The sequence below is a fragment of the Danio aesculapii genome, chromosome 20, assembly GCF_903798145.1.
Source record: "Danio aesculapii chromosome 20, fDanAes4.1, whole genome shotgun sequence".
Classification (NCBI taxonomy): domain Eukaryota; kingdom Metazoa; phylum Chordata; class Actinopteri; order Cypriniformes; family Danionidae; genus Danio; species Danio aesculapii.
This window is the reverse complement of record NC_079454.1, coordinates 36995519-37016947: the sequence shown is the minus strand read 5'-3', so window position 1 is coordinate 37016947 and position 21429 is coordinate 36995519. Positions and strand designations below refer to the sequence as shown.

The 21429-nt window shown below is 36.9% G+C and overlaps 1 protein-coding gene across 2 annotated transcripts in view; it reads left to right on the top strand.

Annotated features, from left to right (window-relative positions):
- Positions 1-806: 806 nt before the first annotated feature.
- The window catches only part of ptchd4 (patched domain containing 4), a 38973-nt gene continuing 18350 nt past the window's right edge, over positions 807-21429 (top strand). Inside the window, exons 1-2 of one of the 2 annotated variants that reach the window (XM_056445381.1) lie at positions 807-1279; positions 7768-8248. In XM_056445381.1, the coding sequence (XP_056301356.1) occupies positions 848-1279; positions 7768-8248 (913 nt within the window). In that variant the 5' untranslated portion in view covers positions 807-847. Of the gene's footprint in view, positions 1454-7767; positions 8249-21429 lie in introns of both variants that reach the window. The other variant, XM_056445380.1, reaches the window with a different exon arrangement.

The following is a 21429-nucleotide window of genomic DNA, read 5'->3' as shown; positions in this document are numbered from 1 at the left end:
ATCCCTATGGGAAGAAATGCTGCTGAAAATGTGGGCGGTACTATTGCACTATAATTTAAAGCCTATAATAAAAATCCTTGGAATGGTTATATCTTTAAAAAGTGTGTTCAAAGTTTACTGCACAATTTTGATTTTATTTTATTAATGTTTTTTTTTTGTTTTGTTTTTTTTACTGGTGAAATAATGTTTAAATGTGTAAATAACAGCATACACAAATATTTGATGGGCCTAGTCGTTAATTAGCATACTAATTTGTACGTTTCGTTTGTGACACATAAACCAAACTCTAAAGGTCTCTAAAATGATTAGCTTCGTATATATTGTGGCTATAAATGAAATGATTTTAGTGTGTCTGCATCGAAACTGCAAGTGGCCTTGTGTGTGGACTGCCACCCTTAGTTTTAAGACGGGAATGCCTCATTTATTAGTAATCGAGTGGCTATTTCAAGAGGTGAGTCCGCGATCAGCAAGGGCTTTGAGTCGCGCGTGTTCTTAAAAATGAGCCCCCACCGAAAGCGACCCACCCACCCACCGAGCAGCATTTCCCCGTCGTGCCTCCTTCAACGCACACAGCACAGCAGCACATGGTTACAATCAAGCAAGCCCATAAATCAGGCGCCTCCGATCGAATAGTCGGAATTAAGCACACATGCACATCAGACTGGGGCTGCCTGCTGTTGCAGCAGAAGAAGCGAGAGAAACGCTCTCACATCAGGGGGAGGGATGGAACCTAAAAGCCTCTATAGTGATCAATATCTGACTGTCTTGTTGCAAATCGCTGCAGTGCTTCACAGGTGTACACTCGAGTATTCTCATACGGATTGACTGAACTGGAGCCACATGTCACATGTGCTTCATAGGAAGAACCGGGGCATCATCTGCTGCAAGCTGGATCTGGAGGAGGATGCTGCGGCAAGTGATACACAGAGGGCTGAAAGCTTCCTTCTACTGGCTGGGTTTGTTCGTGAGCAGGCATCCGGTGTTCTTCCTCACCGTCCCCGCAGTCCTGACCATCATTTTTGGGTCCACGGTGCTGAGCCGCTTTAAGCCCGAAACGGATCTGGAGATCCTGGTCGCCCCGACGCACAGCCTCGCGAAGATCGAGCGGAGTCTCGCCAACAGCCTCTTCCCCATCGACCAGTCCAAGCACAAGCTGTACTCGGACCTGCACACTCCCGGCAGATATGGCAGACTCATTCTGCTGGCCAGATCCGGGGGAAATATCTTGGAGCTGGCCGAGCAGGTGCTCCAGGTGCACAAGAAGGTCCTGGATATGCGTGTCAATTATAAAGGCTTCAATTACACTTTCGCGCATCTCTGTGTCCTGAGCCACCGGGACAAGAGATGCCTGTTGGATGATATCATCACCATATTTGAAGACATTCGCTTAGCTGTTTTGTCTAACAGCACTTTTTCCAAGGTCCCCGTCAGTTATCCGAACACGACGTTAAAGGTAAGAGACATATATATTGTCTGGAGCGACGGCGGCTGTGTTTCGAAACCTCGCGAGCCGCCTAACGAGACAGCGTTTTTTTTTTTAGGCTGCCTTTGTGTGTGTGATGGAACGACATTGCAACAATGAAAAAAAGGAGCTCGTCGTATTGCGACTGTGCTTCACAAAACCTTACGAAACGCTCAGAATTAGCAGCAGACAGAGTGCTGCTGTATTGTAGTGTGTGCAGCCTCGGTATCAGCTGCATAGTTCTCCAGCACTGCACTCTGGTGATGCAATGTACACTAGACGCTCGCAGAATGTAGACTTTGACAGTTTATGCACATTTTTTAATTGAAGATGTGCTAGATGCTGCATCTTGTAAAGTATAGCCAATCACTAACATGATATCAACAGATTGCAAGCAGCATTAATTATGCAAATGTTTAGGATTGAGTATCATGTAATTCAGCAGGGTATTACAAACATTGAGTTCACTGGAATCACATTTACATTACCTCTTAGAATATTTCACAACTTGTGTTCACTTAAAAAGAGTTTAATCGCCTTTACTTGCATGGTTTTATTCATAAAGTGCCAAGTCCTAAACTGTTGCTGCATCAGTGGAACAGATAAGGAACAAAAACGGTTAGAATGACTTTAAAAACTACGCACAGACACAGGGAACAACTAAACTATAATTTTAAGCAGAGGAACAGACACATCCTGCCAACACAAGACAACAAGTTATTAATGAATTAAATATTACAAAGCAACAACAGCTGTTGGAAAACAGTGAAACCACATAAATCTTTCAGACCCCAGTGCATGCTGGGAAGTCTATTTCTACGGAAAATGTCTGTTTACATAAGAAATGCCTGTGCATAAAGACTTGGATTCATCATTGACCTAAATACATTTCCCCCCAATGTTTTTAGATGTTAACCCAAATTTTGAACCACAAACACATAAACATAATTTCTAGCAGTACATACATTTTAAGTGCCCTAAACTAAATATATAGCATCTAGTAAGAGAGCTGTTCGGCTGTCTTCGTTAAATTGCTGTGGTATTTGCAGACGAAAGACTAAATATAACAGCAAGCCAGATATCTTATTGTTTTCAGAAGCCTACGTCAGTAGGAGTAGGAGAACGATCTGTGTGAATGAGGCGCTCGCTGTGGCCTCTGCAAGAGCCCATTCATATTGTGCCAGTCTTTTTCAGAACATCTTATTGCTGCATCTAAGGCTCCATCGCTTTCTCAGCATAGGGTGATGTACTGTCCAGCTCAGTATTGAGACATGTAGAACATCTCTTAATTGTCTCATGATTTTATCCAGTCTGCTTTGTTTTTCTACAAAACTGATGATTGTCTTCAAGTATGCTTCTATGATATTATTCATATTGAACATTATTATTGTAATTTGTAATTTAGATCTTTGTGAATGTAAAAGGTCTGCAAAGTTTGATTTGACACAACGAGTAGTCAGGAATTTCAGCTTCACTTCTAAATGTCTGTAACACATATGCATAATTTCAGCCTATATGGTCTTCATTGGCTGGCTGCAACATTTTAGATGGTTCATGTTGTCAATGTCAAAGAGTTTTTTTTTTCTTGAGACAAAACCTTTATGCACTAAAATTCCCATTACAACCACTGAAGCTGTAAAATGAATCTCTTACTTTGTCTCTGCACTTTGTTGTTTATGATGAGAGAATTGTAGATAACAGATTTAAGCCAGTAATTGCGCATTCTCATCAAAACTACGGCATATTCAGTACTAACTAATTTAAACACTTCTGATTGTCCGCTGTGCTTATAAGCTCAACAGAAACTTATGTGATTCATTATTCTGAGCACTGCAACAATTATAAATAAATCAAATGAGGGTAGCACATGTAGGCAAAGTCTAAGTCAGCTTTATTGTCAGTTCTACCACATTTAGAGGACATAAAGAGAATCGAAATTGAGTTACTCTCAGACCCTTCGTGCCTAACATATAATTTTAATACAAAAGGTAGAATTTATGAATAAATTACAATAAATACAATTACACATATAATATAATCTAAAAATATACATCTAGATTTAAATGTAATCTCACAAATTGACATGGCACTTTAATCATAATATTTGAACAGTTTACTTAAATCGTGTAGAGGCTTGAATTCATTAAGTATGTTTTGGATGGGGATGGCGTGGTGGTGCAATGGGTAGCGCTGTCGTTTCACAGTAAGAAGGTCACTGGTTTGAGCCTCGGCTTGGTCAGTTGGCATTCTATGTGGAGTTGTTCTCCCTGTGTTTACATGGGTTTCCTCTGGTTGTTCTGGTTTCCCCCACAAGTCCAAAGACATGTGCTATAGGTGAATTGGGTAAGCTAAATTGTTCATAGTGTATGTGTGTGAATGAGAGTGTATGGGTGTTTCCCAGTAATAGGTTGCAGCTGGAAGGACATCTGCTATGTAAAACATATGCTGGATAAGTTGGTGGTTTATTCCACTGTGGCGACCCCAGATTAATAAACAAACTAAGGTGAAAATAAAATGAATGTGTTGGATGTTTTTGGTCTTTTTGGTGACATTTTGCCATAAGCTATTAGTGATTTCTGACCCTGCTAAACATAGACTTGTTAAAGGGATAGTTCACCCAAAACTGAAGATTTACTCATTCCAAACTTGTTTCAATTTCTTTTGTTGAACACAAAAAAGATAATTTGTAGAAAGCTGGAAACCAATAACCATTGACTTCTTTAGTTTCTGTTTTTCCTATATGGAAGTCAGTCGTTACTAGGCATGGGCCGGTATAAGATTCTGATTATATGATAACCTTGGATAAAAATATCACGGTTTCATGGTATTGTGACTACTGCTCTAAAATATATTCTTTTTAAATGTGTGGATAAAAAAAAACTTTTTTCCCTCAATATAACTCAATATATTTTTTATTTTGAGTAACATTTAAAATATTTTGGAGCAGTAAACATGTCAGGCTAATTAATTCAAATAAATGATTGACTTTTGCTGATTTCATTAGTTTCAAAAACACTGATTTCTTTATAATTTAAAGCATCTTTGTTGCCCTAAAAAACAAAAGTAAATAAAAAATCTTACAAACCTTAGGAACGGTATAACAGAATTTTTGACGGTTTTAGAACCTTGACTTTTCCAAACGGCAGTATACCTTAAAATCGGTTATCCCATGCCTAGTCGTTACAGGTTTTCAACTTTTGTCAAAAGAGCTTCTTTACAGTTAAGAATAAAGAAACGTATTAATGTTTGGAACCACTATAGAGAAAAAAGCAACTAAATTTTCATTTTTGTGTGAACTATCCCTTTAATCCTAATGTAGAGATATTACAAGGCTATAACACAATGCCCACAATGACTAACTACAATAACTAAAAATTTCCTACTCAAGTCAATGGAGGTTAGGGCTGTGCAATTAATCGAATCGCGATCTCAATTTAAAAAGTTGTGATTAGCTAATCGCAAGAGGCTGCGATATGAAATATATATGTATTATTTAATTTCCCCCACCTGGAGCAAATGCAAGACTGCTGTCTGTGTGTGACAAGTCTTATAAGCCAATTGATTGAGCACACTTTCTTTCTGCCCAATTAGAATTGTGTGACCGAAATATGTGAAACGCCCACAATAAAATAAAAACAAACATACAGAAAAGCATGCATGAGTGGGATGATGGCGTCTGCCGCTTCAGAAGCATTAATAGATGAATTAATATCAAAGAAAAACAGCACATCAATAATATGGGAAAATTTTGGTTTCAATGTTACAGACACCAAAACAAAACCAGATAATTTGCAAGAGCTGTCACGGAATTGTTGCCAGCACGAGGCAATACAACAACCAGCACCTAAATTGACTACAAAATTAAATCGCAAATCAAATCGAAATCCAAATGTCTGTTAAAAAAAAAATTGCAATTAGATATTTTCCCCAAATTGCACAGCCCTGAGGTTCAGGTTAATCAACGAATTTTTGTTTAATCGGATTAATGATTAATTGAATTAGTTGTGTACAATATAGCTGAGAAAGCACCCACAACTGAAATTTAAATATATGAAAATGACAACAAGTGTTTGAGAAAATCACCTCATTCAAGTAAGAAACTAAAAGCAAAATAAGAAACCTTTATAATAGCACAACAGGGGCACTTTAACACATTTATCCAGCTTCATGCTGTGGTTTCATATCAGCTTGTGTTTTCTTCTTGCCTGTTTTGCCTGTCTTGCCTGTCTGACATTTAGCTAAAAGACATTAAGCACGCACTGTTTCCTTGAGAAGCCTTTTTTTATGTTACGGAAGACCATTGTTGAAGTGTGTTAAATCCATTCAAATACCAGAACAAATCCACACCAACAAAGCTGCTCATTAACTGGTTTGCTGATTCTGCAAGTCACACATGATTACAACATGGGATTAATATTAAAATGCAGTCAGGGGTCCACAAGATGGGATTGGAGCAGGATTCCCCGAAACAAAACTCAGAACTGTGCATTTTATAAATGTGTAGTGTAAAATGTATGCTTATTTATGAGCCTTTATATTGTTTTAGAAGGTGACATAGTGGCTTAGTGGTTAGCAATGTCGCTTCACAGCAGGAAGGTTGCTGGTTCGAGTCCCGGTTGGGTCAGTTGGCATTTTTGTGTGGAGTTTGCGTGTTCTCCCTGTGTTGGCGTGGGTTTCCTCTGGGTACTCCGGTTTCCCCCATATTCCAAAAACATGCACTATAGGTGAATTGAATAAACTAAGTTGACTATAGTGTATGTGTGTGAATGAGTGTGTATAGATGTTTTCCAGTACTGGGTTGCAGCTGGAAGGGCATTCGCTGTGTAAAACTTATGCTGGATAAGTTAGTGGTTCATTTCGCTGTGGCGACCACTAATGAATAAAGGGACTAAGGCAAAGGAAAATGAATGGATGAATAGTTTTAAAGCAGGAGTTTCAAACTGCCGCCTGCGGGCCATTTGCGGCCCTCCCTCTTCCTCCCTCCGGCCCGCAATTGACGTCAAAATATTACAAGATTCGGCCCACCAAAACATATGTTTTTGAATCACTATCATTGTTGTGCAGTTGCATATAGCCACTTTTGGTTGAGAGTAATGAACATGCAGATTATTTCTGGGGCTGAATTAAACGTTAAAATAAATGTCCATAAGTGCTCTATTTTTACTCAAGGGTCATTTTTTATAATAATCAGTTTAATACCACATGTATTTTATTGTACAAACACTTCTTTATGTTATGCTGGTGGTGTAAATGATTATTTTCATAGATTTTCCTCATATGCATATTAAGATTTGTATAGAAAATATGCATTAGTAAAGTTTTACTGTTGGCTGATTTGATCGTGTTAAAGTAAATGTGAATATATACATAATTTCCCCGTCTTTGTTGTAGTTTTACAAAAAACTATGATATTGAGAAGAACAGTTGCCACATAAAGTCACTTAAGTTACTCAATCTGCTCAATCTCAATCTGTTACTCAATCTACTTTCTGCTGTTTTACGCTATCTGTTAAACTTCTGGTTAAGCAACAATTGATTGGGACATAATAATAATAATAATTATTAAATTGCAGTATTTCCATATCAATTTAAACTACCCCTTCAATATGAAGAACAAGAAACAAAAAGAAGGAGCTTTGACTGCATATATTCTGGGGAAGAATGTCTGAGTGCTTCAATTACATTAGGTTTCCACTTTTTTCTTGTGCTTGAATGCTAAAACGGCCCACCTATGCATTGTCAGTCACTGATATGGCCCCCTGCCAGTTTGAGTTTGAGACCCTTGTTTTAAAGGGATAGTTGACACAAAACTGAAAATTATGTCATCATATTTAGAAAAATGCTTGTTGCTGGGATCCATTGAATTTCATTGTCATTTTTTTTCCAACTATTGAAGTAAATGGGTCTCAGCAATCAGAATTCTTTAAAATATATTCTTTTGTGTTTAACAGAAGAAACTCTTTAAGGTTTAAAACCACAGAAAAATGATGGGGTAATATTCATTTTGGGGTGAACTATCACTTTAAGGTGTAATAAATAAAATATAAAGTTTTTATTATTGACATGTGGAGGGTGTTGCAATTTCTTCCAGCAACCAACATTACGGCCTGAGTTCAATTGTTCATCAACTTTAGTATTCCTCAGATGTTCCAAACCTGACAATTATTTGGCATATTTTCGGACAGCAGTTGATTTTTGCTGATTGCAAAGTACACTTGTTAGATTGCATTCAAATTAAATTTCATTCATAATGGTGTCGTTAAATGATTGGACTTAATTAGTAACTGGTTTGTTTTTGCCTCTAGGATGGTCGGGTGTCCTTTATTGGCCATCAGCTGGGCGGCGTGGCCTTGCCCGCAAATAACCGGGACCAACAGGTCAAGTTTGCCCGCGCCATCCAAATCACCTACTACCTCCGCAACCTTGGCCCAGTGGTGCAGGACATCATTGCTGAGAAGTGGGAGACTGAATTCTGTAAGCTGGTGCACCAACTGGCTACAGACAGCCAGGAACTACACATCCAGTCGCTCACGTCCTTCAGCTTATGGCGGGACTTCCACAAGACAGGCGTATTGGCCAAGAGCGAGGTGCTGGTCAGCTTGGTGCTGGTGCTCTTGGCAGCCACCATCTCCAGCTCTATGCGGGACTGCTTGCGCGGAAAGCCCTTTCTGGGCCTGTTGGGCGTCCTCACCATCTGCATCGCCAACGTGACGGCAGCTGGTATTTTTTTCATCTCTGATGGGAAATTTAACTCTACGCTGCTCGGGATCCCCTTTTTTGCCATGGGTAAGTGCGGCTTTGTTCACAGAGACGGTGGTGATTGTGTGTGGGATTATTGTAATTGCTGTGTGACCCCTCAGGAGGGGGGTGTAATTGTTTTCACGGCAGACATCGGGGTCAGTCCTTGTGCAACAATAGGTTTTATCATTACACAGGGAGAATCTCTGATATTAAGAATAGAAATGGAAGATAATTTGAACCCAACGATTTTGTGACACAATGAAAAATCTTTAAATGTTTTCTTGAAAAGCCCATGATGGTGAAGAATGTCAAGTTAAAATAAATATAAATTGATGTAGCATTACTATTAAAACGGCAAATCTGACTGATGGAATAGTTAATGTGCCATTTATGAAAGACATGCAGGTCTTTTCTGACTGCTCACCGACAGCAAGAAAACAAAATATATAACTGTGTATATGTGTTTTTTTTAGAATAGCAAAATAAAAAGTAGAAAGTATTTTTCACACATATGGTGCAAGTCCTGTCAAAATTTATAGTTTATATATTCATGTCAGCTGGTAAAACAAAGACTCCCACATGATAGAACCTATATAAACATATATATTTAAATATAGGTTTTTAATAAATGTGACATATAGATAATTGGCCATTTTTCTATATTATATGTACATATATGCACATGTGCACAATATACCTGCATACATGTACCTATATATGTGTGTGTGTGTGTGTGTGTGTGTGTGCGTGTGTGTGTGTGTGTGTGTGTGTGTGTGTGTGTGTGTGTGTGTGTTTTATTTCAGCTAGAATAAAAGCAGTTTTTAATTTTTTTTTAGAACCATTTTAAGGTCAAAATTATTAGCCCCTTTAAGCTATATTTTTTTCGATAGTCTACAGAACAAACCATTGCTACACAATAACTTGCCTAATTACCCTAACCTGCCTAGTTAACCTAATTAACCTAGTTAAGCCTTTAAATGTCACTTTAAGCTGTATAAGTGTCTTGAAAAATTTATAAATCTAGTAAGATAAAATAAATCAGTGATTAAAAATTATTTATTAAAACTATTATGTTTAGAAATGTGCTGAAAAAAAATCTCTACATTAAACAGGAATTGGGGAAAAAAGACTTAAATTGTATATACACATATATCCAGCATATATATTATCAAATATGTGCATTTATACTGCATATAGGTTTCATAAATGTGCATATATGCTCATATAGGTTCTTTCCACATGGGCTAGCTTCATCCTTGAAAATGACAAATGAAGCTATGCAAGGTGAAATCAGCCTACAATAAATGTATTGCTGTAAACTACATTAAAAAGATGTCATAAAGATGGTGCCCAATATAATGTGTTTGTACAGGAAGGTGTGTTAATCTGAACAACAACATCACTGTATGACATTGCTTTTATATGCAAAATAGCTTGATAAACAAGTTGTTAATACTCAGAGACCTACATTATAATCATAATCTTGCCTAAAAATTTTTACTGTCACTGTAATACGTCCCAACAAAATCTTTCATCTATGAACAACAGTTCCTGAATGAATCAGTGTTTTGAACAATCATCACTTCAGTGAATAATTCAATGACTGCTTTGTCCCTAAATTAAAGGCTGAATGGTGTCTAAAATTTTATATTTTCATAGAACTTCAGTACCTACTTGGTAGGTATTTCTTGAATATATGCTACATTGACCATGTTGTCATTGTTGTGGGTCTCTCAGCATCAATTTTGTGGTGAATTCTGACATACATTTGTCATATACTATTTTATTTACAGAAAGTCACATACCTTTAGAATGAATGTTATTTAATGGGGGATAAAAGCACTGAGTAAATGATTCATTAGCTATGTTTCCATCCACCTATTTTTAATTAGCATTTTGTATATGCACATAAAAAAATCGATTGATGGAAACACACATGCGCATAAATTTTGAAAATGCGCATAAGACAACAAATGTATATAACTGAGTAGGATAAACTTTTTATTCGATGAGTAAAAATGTGAAAAAGCTAAGATGGAAACACTTTTACTGAACAAATTCCAGTATGCCCATTAAAAAAAGTCATGTTATGTTGTTATAAGGGATCATGTGAAACCTAGATGCTGAGCACATTGTAAAGCATCTGAAATGTTGTTTTGGTCATTCTAAAACGCAATAACCGTTTCGTTATTAGTGTTATTATATTATTAATTACCTCCAGAATCAAGCGTGTGTGCTCCGCATCTGACGCCTTCAAACACCACCACGCGTTATTGCGTATTGGCATATTGTTTTCTGAGGCATTAAATAAATAAAGAAAAGATTGATGTAGCTTCTCTTACGGCAGCAAATTCCATTTTTACTGTTGACATTTCGCGCCAGTTAATCAGGAAGTGATGATTTTGTTCTCCTTGACTCATTGGATGGAAACTCTGCTGTATTTGCATGTCTTATATGCGATATTCCAACTTTGCGCATAAAGTTAATTTGCATTTTTGGATGGAAACATAGCTACTGACTCATTCAGTCATATTGATTGTGAATGAATCAATGTTTTTGAAGGAACTGGTTCATTGACTCATTTTGTCATTTGTTGCCACCTTCTGGCATAACTATTCATTAAATAGCCTGTCAAGAATCACATAAAATACAAACTTAAGCAAAATAATATCTATAGAAAATATATAGTTGGCATATATAGAAAATGTTGCAGAAAACATTTTACTTTGGTCTTATGACAGTTTATTTGCTTTTATACAACATGCACTACAATTTTAGGTCCTCTTAATGACCATTAGAAAATCTTGTTGATACATAACAAGAGCTATGTTTTCATCCAAAAATGTAAATGAACTTTATGTCCAAAACTGGATTATCGTATAAAAGATGTATGAATAAAGCAGCATTTCCATCCAATGAGTCAAAGCGAACAAAATCATCACTTCCTGATTATCTGGCAACAAGTATCAACAGTAAACAATGGAATTTGCTGTGGTAGGAGAAGATGCATGAATCTTTTCTTCGTTTAATGTCAGGCAATCCTGACGCGCAGTCAATGTGTGGTGTCGTTTAAATGCGTGAGACGCGGAGCACAGATGCTCTTGATTCTGGAGGTCATAATAATATAATAACACTAATACTGAAAAGGTTCAGGTGTTTTAGAATGACCAAAACGACATTTCAGATGTTTTACATTGTACTCAGCCTGCTGGTTTGTCCATTCACACACATTTTTATCATCACATGATCTCTTAGAACAAAACCACATGACCTTTTTTAATGCACATCCATCACAGTTTATGCGCATCTTTTCTTACCAAATAAAAAGTTTATCCTACTCAGTTATGCGCATGTTTTTAGGCATATTTTTTAAATTTATGCGCATCTTGGTGTTTCTTTTTTTTTTCTGCATATCCAAAATGCACATAAAAATAGGTGAATGGAAACGTAGCTAATGTCTCTTTGACTGAAACCTAATCCAGAATTAATAATGTAATAAATCCAAAAAGTGACATTAGAATGCAAACACCTGTCTTTGCGCAAAAAAAATGTAATGTGAATCTGAAGGAACAATTACATCTGCAGAACATTTATCCTTTCACGAGAATTAGCTCCCTTTCTTCCTATTGTTCATGCATTTTGGGAGAATAATAAGGAGCAGTCATTAATTTCCGACAGTGCTGTGTTCTTTCTGACGTGTTATTTTGGTGCACCCCTGGGAACACAATCTAGCAAGCTAAAACAAACTTGGAAATTTAACGAACTCCGAACTCAACACATCTTGCAGGTGTTAAAAACACCCTTAGATTTTACACCTGTCTAGGTTGCATTAGATGCCCTTAGGTGATGACTGTCACAACCCTCAACTGAGTGGAACTAATTAGCTTCCAGTTTAAAGCACGTCGATTTGTTTGCTCCTGTGGAGGTAGAATCATGATTCTTTCAAAACAAGGATATACAGGGTGCAAAAGCACAATTATGGCAATTAAAGCATTCTTATTTTCAGTCAGTCACTGCGATGAGTTTGCTTATTGTACCAGCGCGATAGAATAATCAACCAACAATTACACATGGCATTCGATTTTAAGAAGACAGCAGCATTGTCAGTGAAGAGACTAGCCTGTTCTGTAGGATTTTATGATCATGAATGTCCTTGCGGAGCTTCTGGATCAAGGGTAATAATGCTTGGTGCTGTATTGTATACTAACCTCTTAAGCTCCAGCCAGGCATTTACGGTGTCCCTAATGATCCAGACCCCTCAGATGCTCAGTCTTATTGCAAGGCTAGCCCAGCGTGAAAGATTAATTGCTCCCTGACCACTGGATTTTGAGCTCTGTGCAGAATACCACAGGACTTGTGATTTACTGTGCTTTGCATTTGAGCTGCACGGAAAGGACAATCTGGAGAAATAGATTTTGTCCTGCTGGCGAAGATGAATGGTGACAGTCTACAAGTCGCATCACAATGTGCTGCGGGGACCCAGGGGACACAGGAATGTTCCGTTGGGTTGGTGAAGTGGTATTGGATTCAAGTTTGTGAAAGGTATTTGGATATTTATATTAGCCACAAATACGGCACATAAGTCATTTGAACAACTTTTAGATGAGTGGTTATGAGCTGCATAAATAATTTGGGTCTTCGACCGGACAATAATGAGATTGGAAGTAAATTATGACAGAATACTCATTTTAGGGTGACCTGTCCCTTTAAAGGGACTTGGCAGAAGATGGATGCTCTGCAGAAGACAATGTGCGACACTGTTGTGTGTGACAATGAATTGGGTGCCTGCTATAACTTCAATTTAAGTTTGGAGGTTATTTTTATTCAGACGCATAGAGCAAGGGGTCTATTTATAGACTTGCTTCCTGCCACACGTCTTAGTGGCGGCGTGGCGAATGCTTTGTTCTGCTGGGACAAATGACAGGATAGGAAATCAATGTCAGAGTACTCACTCACCTCCTGATCTCAGTGTACATACAGTAAAGCTATTTGGTGCTGCCACTGCTGACGTATGAGGAACCTTGCTCGTGGAAATAACATATCATGTGCTCAGGCTAATTCTCATATAATGTAGCAATTATTTTAAATGTTTAAAACTAATCAATATTTTAGTTTGTGTGTTCTTCCCGCTTTCGTGTGGGTTTCCTCCGGGTTCTCTGGTTTCCCCCACTGTCCGAAGACATGCGGTAAAGGTCAATTGAATAAACCAAATTGGCCATAGTGTATGAGTTTGAATGTGAGAATGAATGGGTGTTCCCAGTACTGGGTTGTAGCTGGAAGGGCATCCGCTGTGTAAAACATCTGCTGGATAAATTGGCGGTTCATCCCGCTATGGTGACCCCTGATGAATAAAGGAACTAAGCCGAAGGAAGATGAAATGAAATGAAATGAAGGAATGTTAACGATTACAGTACATTAAAACATCTGCCAACAAAGGGTATCAGTTTTGCATATTAAGACAATAGGTGGATGGCTTTCTAGGGCTGGGTTTTATTTAGGACTAGATATGGAAGTTCTGTGATGCCTAAATGACTTTTGACAATGGGCATAAATACTTATTGTTACAACTGATTTTGTTTTAACAGATCATATGATAATAAAGAGCTATTCTGTCAGAAATGAGGCAGATTGGGACAGCATTAATGGACAAAGCAGTGGACCAACCAAATTGTACAACATATGAAAGGTTAATTTGGTGTATCTAAAATCTCCTAGCCAAAGCCTGTCATCAAAGTGGATCTGTATTATTACCTGTCAGAACTGTCTTGAGCGGCTGCGCTTCTAAAGAGCGGTCTCACACCACCAAAAGCCAGTTATGACTCCGTTCATTGGATTTCGTCTCTGTGTTTTGAGGCACAATTAATTTATTGTAAAAAAAAAATGGGCCCACAGTGGCTTTTCCTCCCAGAGCAAATTCCATTTTTCTTGATATTTGGCACTAGTTTTTGAGGACATGATGGTTTTCCTTCCATTAGACTCATTGTAAGAAAACAGTGCTTTATTCGCAAATGTTTTATTCGATGTTCCAGTTTTCCGCAGTTTAATTCACATCTTTGGATGGAAATGGGAGCTTGTGACCTAGAAGGAATATTACTTCTAAGTCAAAATACAATATTCATAGTTAAATATGTTGTTTACTCTGCTGTTTAAATGATCTTATGATAGGGGAGGACAAGCGATAAGTTAGAAGAGGTGTTATATTTCTACAAATGAATTGATAAAATATGCAGCTATTTTGTTGCAAGCCAACTGGTGGCTTAGGCTTTAATCTGAATTAATGTAAATCTCTAGTGTTTTATTTTTGTTTATACAACAGTTCTGTCTGGTTCTTCAATCTGATTGGCTGATAGCCGTGTGATATTCTGCAAATAACAGCACTCGTCCATCACTCCGCCCACATACAGCTACAAGCAGAGGACACTCTACAGTTTGACAAATATTGCTGCTGTTGGACAACATAATGTACTTTTGAGGCTTTTTTAGTCAGGAATGTAGTTGTTTAGATTGCAACTATGCAGTTTATTTGTAAGGATAGTGGCTATTTTAAAATATGTCTCATTTCTGTTCATCCACAAAATGGCGGAAGAGATGGCATAATAAGCCCTTAGAGGATAAAAACGGTGTAATTTCTAACTACAGCTGATCAAATCATTATTAAATGGGTAAATTACATTCTAAGTCAATCTCTCTCTTTTGTATGTTGTAGTGCTGTATATACCATATAGTTGTAGTGTATTGAGTGTGAGATGGGACTCGCATATTAGGAATGTATGTATTTTGTGTTGGCCACTCTTTGTATAGTTACTTTTTGCCTGTATGTGTTTAGCGTTTTTCCTTATCGCAAACACAACAGTAATCTGGTAGTGTTGGCGCTGCTTTGGCTTTTTCTGGGATAATTATTGTGATCTCCCGATTGCAACAGAAATACTGGGAAATCTCTGTAGACTGATGGCATTTCATGCCGTTCAGCCTTATAATCTTAAAATGTGAGCAAAATCACCTGTTTTGTTATCACTTTAGACAGCGCGCTAGAGAATCATTCAAATACTAGCTCTAAAGTGACGTTGGTGAAGTAGCAATGGTTTCTGCTGTTCTGACGTCAGCTGCAGATGTGAACGAAAAAAAAGTAGTCCTTCTAAAAGGGTTTTTAGACTCTGCATGTTTGATTTTCTTTTTTATATGCACGATTATGCCATCGAACTGTTGTATTAATGCAATATCAAACTCGTAGCAGTGCAATATAGCTGTATATCGTCGTTTGTGGGACACTGAGGCATATATATGTAGATATACTTTAAAGGGCTTAAACTGATCAAAAGCTTTTGTTATGTGGCTATTTTTTAAGAATCAGTTCAACCACCATTTAGGCACCATTTTGAAAGTAAATATATGGCACCAGTATATGAAACAAACAAGCAAAACAAAAACAAACCCTGATCATTGAAACAGTGATCCACACATATGTTAAGTTAATCTGCTGTTTTTAATATACCTGGTTTACACCAAACATGAGCTGTGCGACATGACTAAAGTGGGCTCGTAGAAACCATCATAATCTGTGATTCAGGCTTTATAAATGCGACATTACAAATCTTAGATAGCAAACTGATGCCCCATTCTATTACTGAGGTACTTCAATGGAAATGAAAAGGCAACGTTGTAGAAGTAGTCATTGATCTTTTTCTGCAGATGTCTTTCAGTTACACTTTTAGGTTATAAAAATTGGTCATTTGAAAACAATGAAGTTTTGGATTCATTTGATTTGATTTTGCATTTTAATTAATTAAATGGGGTTTAGGTAAAGATAAATTAATTAATTAAATCTACCAATCATACTGTCTGTCATCTACACAGTATAAAATATATTTCAAATATTTCAGTCTGTGGTTCCCCCTTCACTCTCTCCAAAAATAGTCTGATCTTCTGCTCTGCTGCATGTTCTGAAACTGAACAGATGCAAGGAGTTCACGCGGTGAGTGAGTCCTGTTGACAGCAAAGTAATGAAAATTCATAGAATAAAAGAAAGAGCAGTGGTGCAATCCAAATGTAATCCAGAGTTTATCCAGCAGGTTTATATTAACATAACACATTAACATAACATAAAAGTCTATTGTTTAAACCATTGCCTTTGGAAAACATATCACAGGCCATGATAAAGTCTAATTTTACCAGTCTTAAAAATTCAGTGGATTCCCTAAAGATTTTCCTGTTTTTTTTTTTACATAAATTTTTCATAAAAAGGCTTAGTTCACCCAAAAAAGTAAATTCTGTTATTAATTACTCACCATAATGTCATCTCCTATGACTTTTGTTCATCTTTAGGAAACAAATGAAGATACTTAAGATGCAGCTGTGAAATGCTCCAGTGTCTGTGTGTTTGTGTTTGCACTTGGTGAACAATGGTAAACCGATGACCTTCACAGCCAATCACATTCATATCTGTTGAGCATGTGAACACAATATCCGATCACCAGTGTTTTAAGAAAGCACTTAACAGTCCTCAAATGTTAGCAGGAAATGGAATTTTTTTAAATTTCGATAATAATTGGTACCAAACTCGATAGTTGATAAGATGAAGAATGGGATGCCTGTTATACCTTCAATTTAAGTTTGAAGGTTATTTTTATTCAGACACATAGAGCAAGAGGTCTATTTCTGTTTGCACTTGGTAAACAGTTGCAAAGAGTGGTAATCCGATGACCTTCGTGGCCAATCACATTCACATCTGTTGAGCATGTGAACACAATGGCCAATCAGTGGTGTTTTAAGAACACGCTCAACAGTGCTCAAATGTTAGCGGGAAATGGACATTTTTAAAATTTCTATTCTAATTGATACCAAAATCGATCATTTTGACAATCCTAAATGCAAGAGCTCTTTCATTCAGCCTTTATATACAGCAACATTATGGACTGTAATCATACGAACCTCCAAAAACACAAAAAACATTTAAGAAAAAACATATTTAGGACACGCATTTACTATGGGCAATAAGCCCCTTTCGTGTTGTGCTACTAACTCTAATGGCACTATGTTGTATTGCCTGTGGTAAACATGCAGCATGACTTGTCACAGAAGAAAAGTGATGCAATTACTACAGTTTTTGTGCACAAAAGTGTTCTTGGAGCTTTGTATGATTCAGTGAAAGGCACATGGAATGTTTTGACAATGTTTTTGGTTCCTTTTCTGGAAATCTCTGAGCCATTGCTTTATATAGAGGATGAAAGAACTCTCAGATTTGAATTTGTCTTTGGAAGATGAATGAAGGTCTTAGAGGACATGGGGTCTAGCAATTAATAACAGAATTTTTAGGTGAACTAACCCTTTAAATAAATAAAAAAGAAATATTAAATGGGCTGTTACCGTAAAGCTAAAATGTACATATTTACACTTTTTTTTTAACAATCGAGAAAATTCAACATGCTTAAGGTGTGAAAAATGAACAAATAAATCGTTTAGTTTGATTTCCTAAAGTCATATGAGCATGTTAGTTCAGTATTTCCCAACCCTGTTCCTGGAGGCACACCAACAGTACATATTTTGAATGTCTCCCTTATCTGATCCATTAACTTCAGGTTTTGGAGTCTCTTCTAATCTTCTGATGAGATGATTCAGGTGTGTTTGATTAGGGAGAGGTTGAAAATGTGTACTGTTGGTGTGCCTTCAGGAATAGGGTTGAGAAACACTGCATTAGTTTATGTAATTTGGCTAAACCCCAGTTATGAAAGTGAAATGATAAGCATTAAAAACATAATCAGTTCTAAGAGAAAATGGATGAGGGAAAACTAGATAAAAACACTGACGAACATAAATAAAAGAACAAATAATCAAAGAGCAGATTAAGACACATTTAGGACAAAGATCACTAGAGATGTAAGAGAACTTTGACATTTTACCCTGCCAAACGCTTCTCGATAAGAAGGTAGGCCCGTTACTGGAAAACAGCTGAATTATGCTGCTGCTACTGGAAAAATGCAGTTCGTGTCCGGGTTTAAAAGTGCACGTCTGTCGTGAGCCATATTGTAACTGTGTGTGTATGTGTGCGCAGTGGCATAGTGTCTCCCCAGCATGTCAGTCCTATTGATCGAGCTCATTTAGGGCCACAGACTGTGGAACAGCATGTGCCCTGGGATCTGGACCGTCTCCTTGCAATTCTCTCCACACACGCATGATTGTGCCTGGTCATGGCTAACACACACACACACACATTCACAGAGCCTGGGAAGCCCAATCCCGTCTCAATCACCATTCCAGTAACAAACACCAACGGTCACCAGCATTTACAGCAGACCTTTGCTGTCTCCCGCCGGAAAATACAGATGATGGGGTGTTAGTAGATTGAAAACTGGCCACGTTGAAGCCCATTGATTTGCCTCGGCGCTGGAAGGCAAGAGCAAGTCCTGGGGAAGAGATTAGGGGTCTTACCAATGAACTACTTATCACAAATGTCTTCAAGCGTCACATATTACATGCCATTAAGCCCATGGCTGGATAATTTGCCATTGTCAGGAGGAAGAATCAGGATGAGAGAGGTTTGTTGGACGTCGTAAGCCGAGAGGAAATTTCATTTGCATAGTTTGGTCAGGCATGATGCGCGACCACTGAATCGCTGCGTGAAATAGAAATAGCACCAGACGTCCAGCTAATCTTCAGCCTCCCTGGGTTTGTCATTAATATTCCAGTCTTTTATCTTTCAGTTGTATGATTTATGTTTTGAAAATCATACAAGATTGGAAATTACAGAAATGGATTTTTCCATTTAGTGGGTGGCTTCAAGTGGAATAATTGACATTTAAAATGTAGTGGGGAGGTTTTTGTGTGTGCGTGTGTTTTGGATGGAAGCTGTTTGAAATTTATGATGTTTGATTGTCATTTTTATGATGCCAGAGAGCACTGAAAGGAAAAGTGTACTGTTTTTTAGTGTGGGAGTACAATTGTTAGGAGAAATCTATCTTCTGGTGGAGGCCTTGAACACACTGACATGTGCTGACAGTAGCATGTTTTACAGTGACATGAAATACTGTCATAGGTTGTAAGGTAGAAACTCCCATGAGTTCTTGTGACTGAAGCCACGCCGTATAGAAAGTGAGTGATGGAAAAGGCTGATCGTGAACTATTCCCTTTAGGAAGTGATTCGTTTTTTAAATATGTCATATGTGGTTGTTCACTAGGTTGTTGGTATTGTATCTAAAGTAGCCTTATTATTGTGCAAAAAATGTGAAAATTAAATATCAAATCAGTACGTTTTGTTCAGCGCATTTGGCTCCTTAGCAGAAAAGTAGGCCATAAGGAAGATCTATAAGTTTTTAGTATTCACTCGAGATGAGATGGCTATGAAACCCAAACTTTTTTTATTAGTCTGCTTTTATTAGATGGCCTTTTTCATATGTGAGCACTTTCTACAGACTATTTTAAGATATTTTCTTTAGTGTAAATGATCGAAGGGCAGTTTTGGCTGTATTTAAAATTTGATGAAAATATTAAATATATTAATCATATTATATTCCCTAACAGAATGAATTTACACTACTGCTTCAAAGATTTTCTTTAAAGATATATATACTTTTATTCTGCAAGGATGCATTACTTTATTCAAAATGGAGGAGTAAGAGTTCAAATAATGTTTTTAAAATGCTTTCTGTTTTAAGTATTGATAGTATTGCTAATAACAAGAAATGTTTCTTGAGCATCAGATCATAATTGCTGAGATAATGATGCCAAAAATGTTGCTTTATCATCACTGTAGGAACTTTATTGTAATTACAGTATAGGGCTGGGCAGCTAGGGCTGCACGATACTGGAAGAATATGCAATATGCGACCTTCTTGCTGTGAGGCGAACGTGCTACCCACTGCGCCACCACGTCGCCCTCGCTAAACAAATGCTCATTTCATTAGCTATGTCTTTAAATCATTTATTTATTTTACAATCTAATTCTTTCTAATTCTAATAAAAAATGTAAAAAAAATAAAAAAAAAACCTGCCAAGGGGCAAACGTTAGTCTTTAAGACACTATGAATATGTGAAAAAACATCATATATCCTGACTCTGATTAGGTGTTGTCATTTTCTTCCCTCAGCTACGGGCTCACCATTGGGCCGCTGGCAGTCAATAGCAGAACAGCAACTAGAACAGGGAGGTGGGGCTAAAGATAGTAAGTCTTCATCTGATTGATCAAATATAGATAAACTAGTCAGCTAGTCTGCTAAGCTTCTTTTTTGAAAAGAGACCCAACTTTAAACATTCCTTTTAATCTTTCCAATCTTTTTAAGTTGGAATTTAAATTTTCAGGTTAACAAGATTGAATAACAGGTCACAGGAAATAAGTGCTAAACAACCAGGGTGCAATTTGTACACCCACCACAACAGCATGATGAGAAAGTTGTAAGCTTGAAACGACTGTTTACATTTTGCTTTTTATTTAGAAATATTTTTTGTTAGACCTGTATAATTTCTGAAAAGGGTTTGACCTGTAAATGACCTGTAAAGAAGGTTTGTTCTTTTAAACCTGTGTAGCTTGCGTAAATTGTTTCTTTATATTTAATTAATATTGTTTTATATTAAAGGTCTGTTAAAATAAGAAAATTTATATGTTAAAATTAATTAATATGAATGAGGACATTATTGAGTATATAATATTTGAAAAAATAGCTAAAATTAAAAATAAGGACATGTACAATTATATATACAGTTGAAGTCAAAATGATTAGCCTTCCTCTGATTTATAATTTTTTTGCTCTGTTTTCAAACAGAGCATGGAATTTTTCACAGTATTTCCTATAATATTTTTTCTTCTGGACAAAGTCTGATTTGTATTATTTTAACTAGAATAAAAGCAGTTTTTATTTTTTTTTTTCAAACCATTTTAAGGTCAATATTATTAGCTCCCTAAAGCAATATTTGTTTCTGATTGTCTAGAAAACAAACCAGTGTTGTACAATGATTTTCCTAATTACCCTAACTTCCCTAATTAACCTAGTTAAGGCTTTAAATTGCACTTTAAGCTGTAATACTAGTATCCTGAAAAATATCTAGTAAAATATTATGTACTGTCATCAGGGCAATGATAAAATAAATCGGTTATTAGAATGTAGTTATTAAAAATTATGAAATAAAGAAATGTGTTAAACAGTTAAATCTTCCTCCAGTTAAACAGAAATTGGGGAAAATATATACAGGGGGCTAATAATTCAGGAGGGCTAATAATTCTGACTGCAACTGTATTT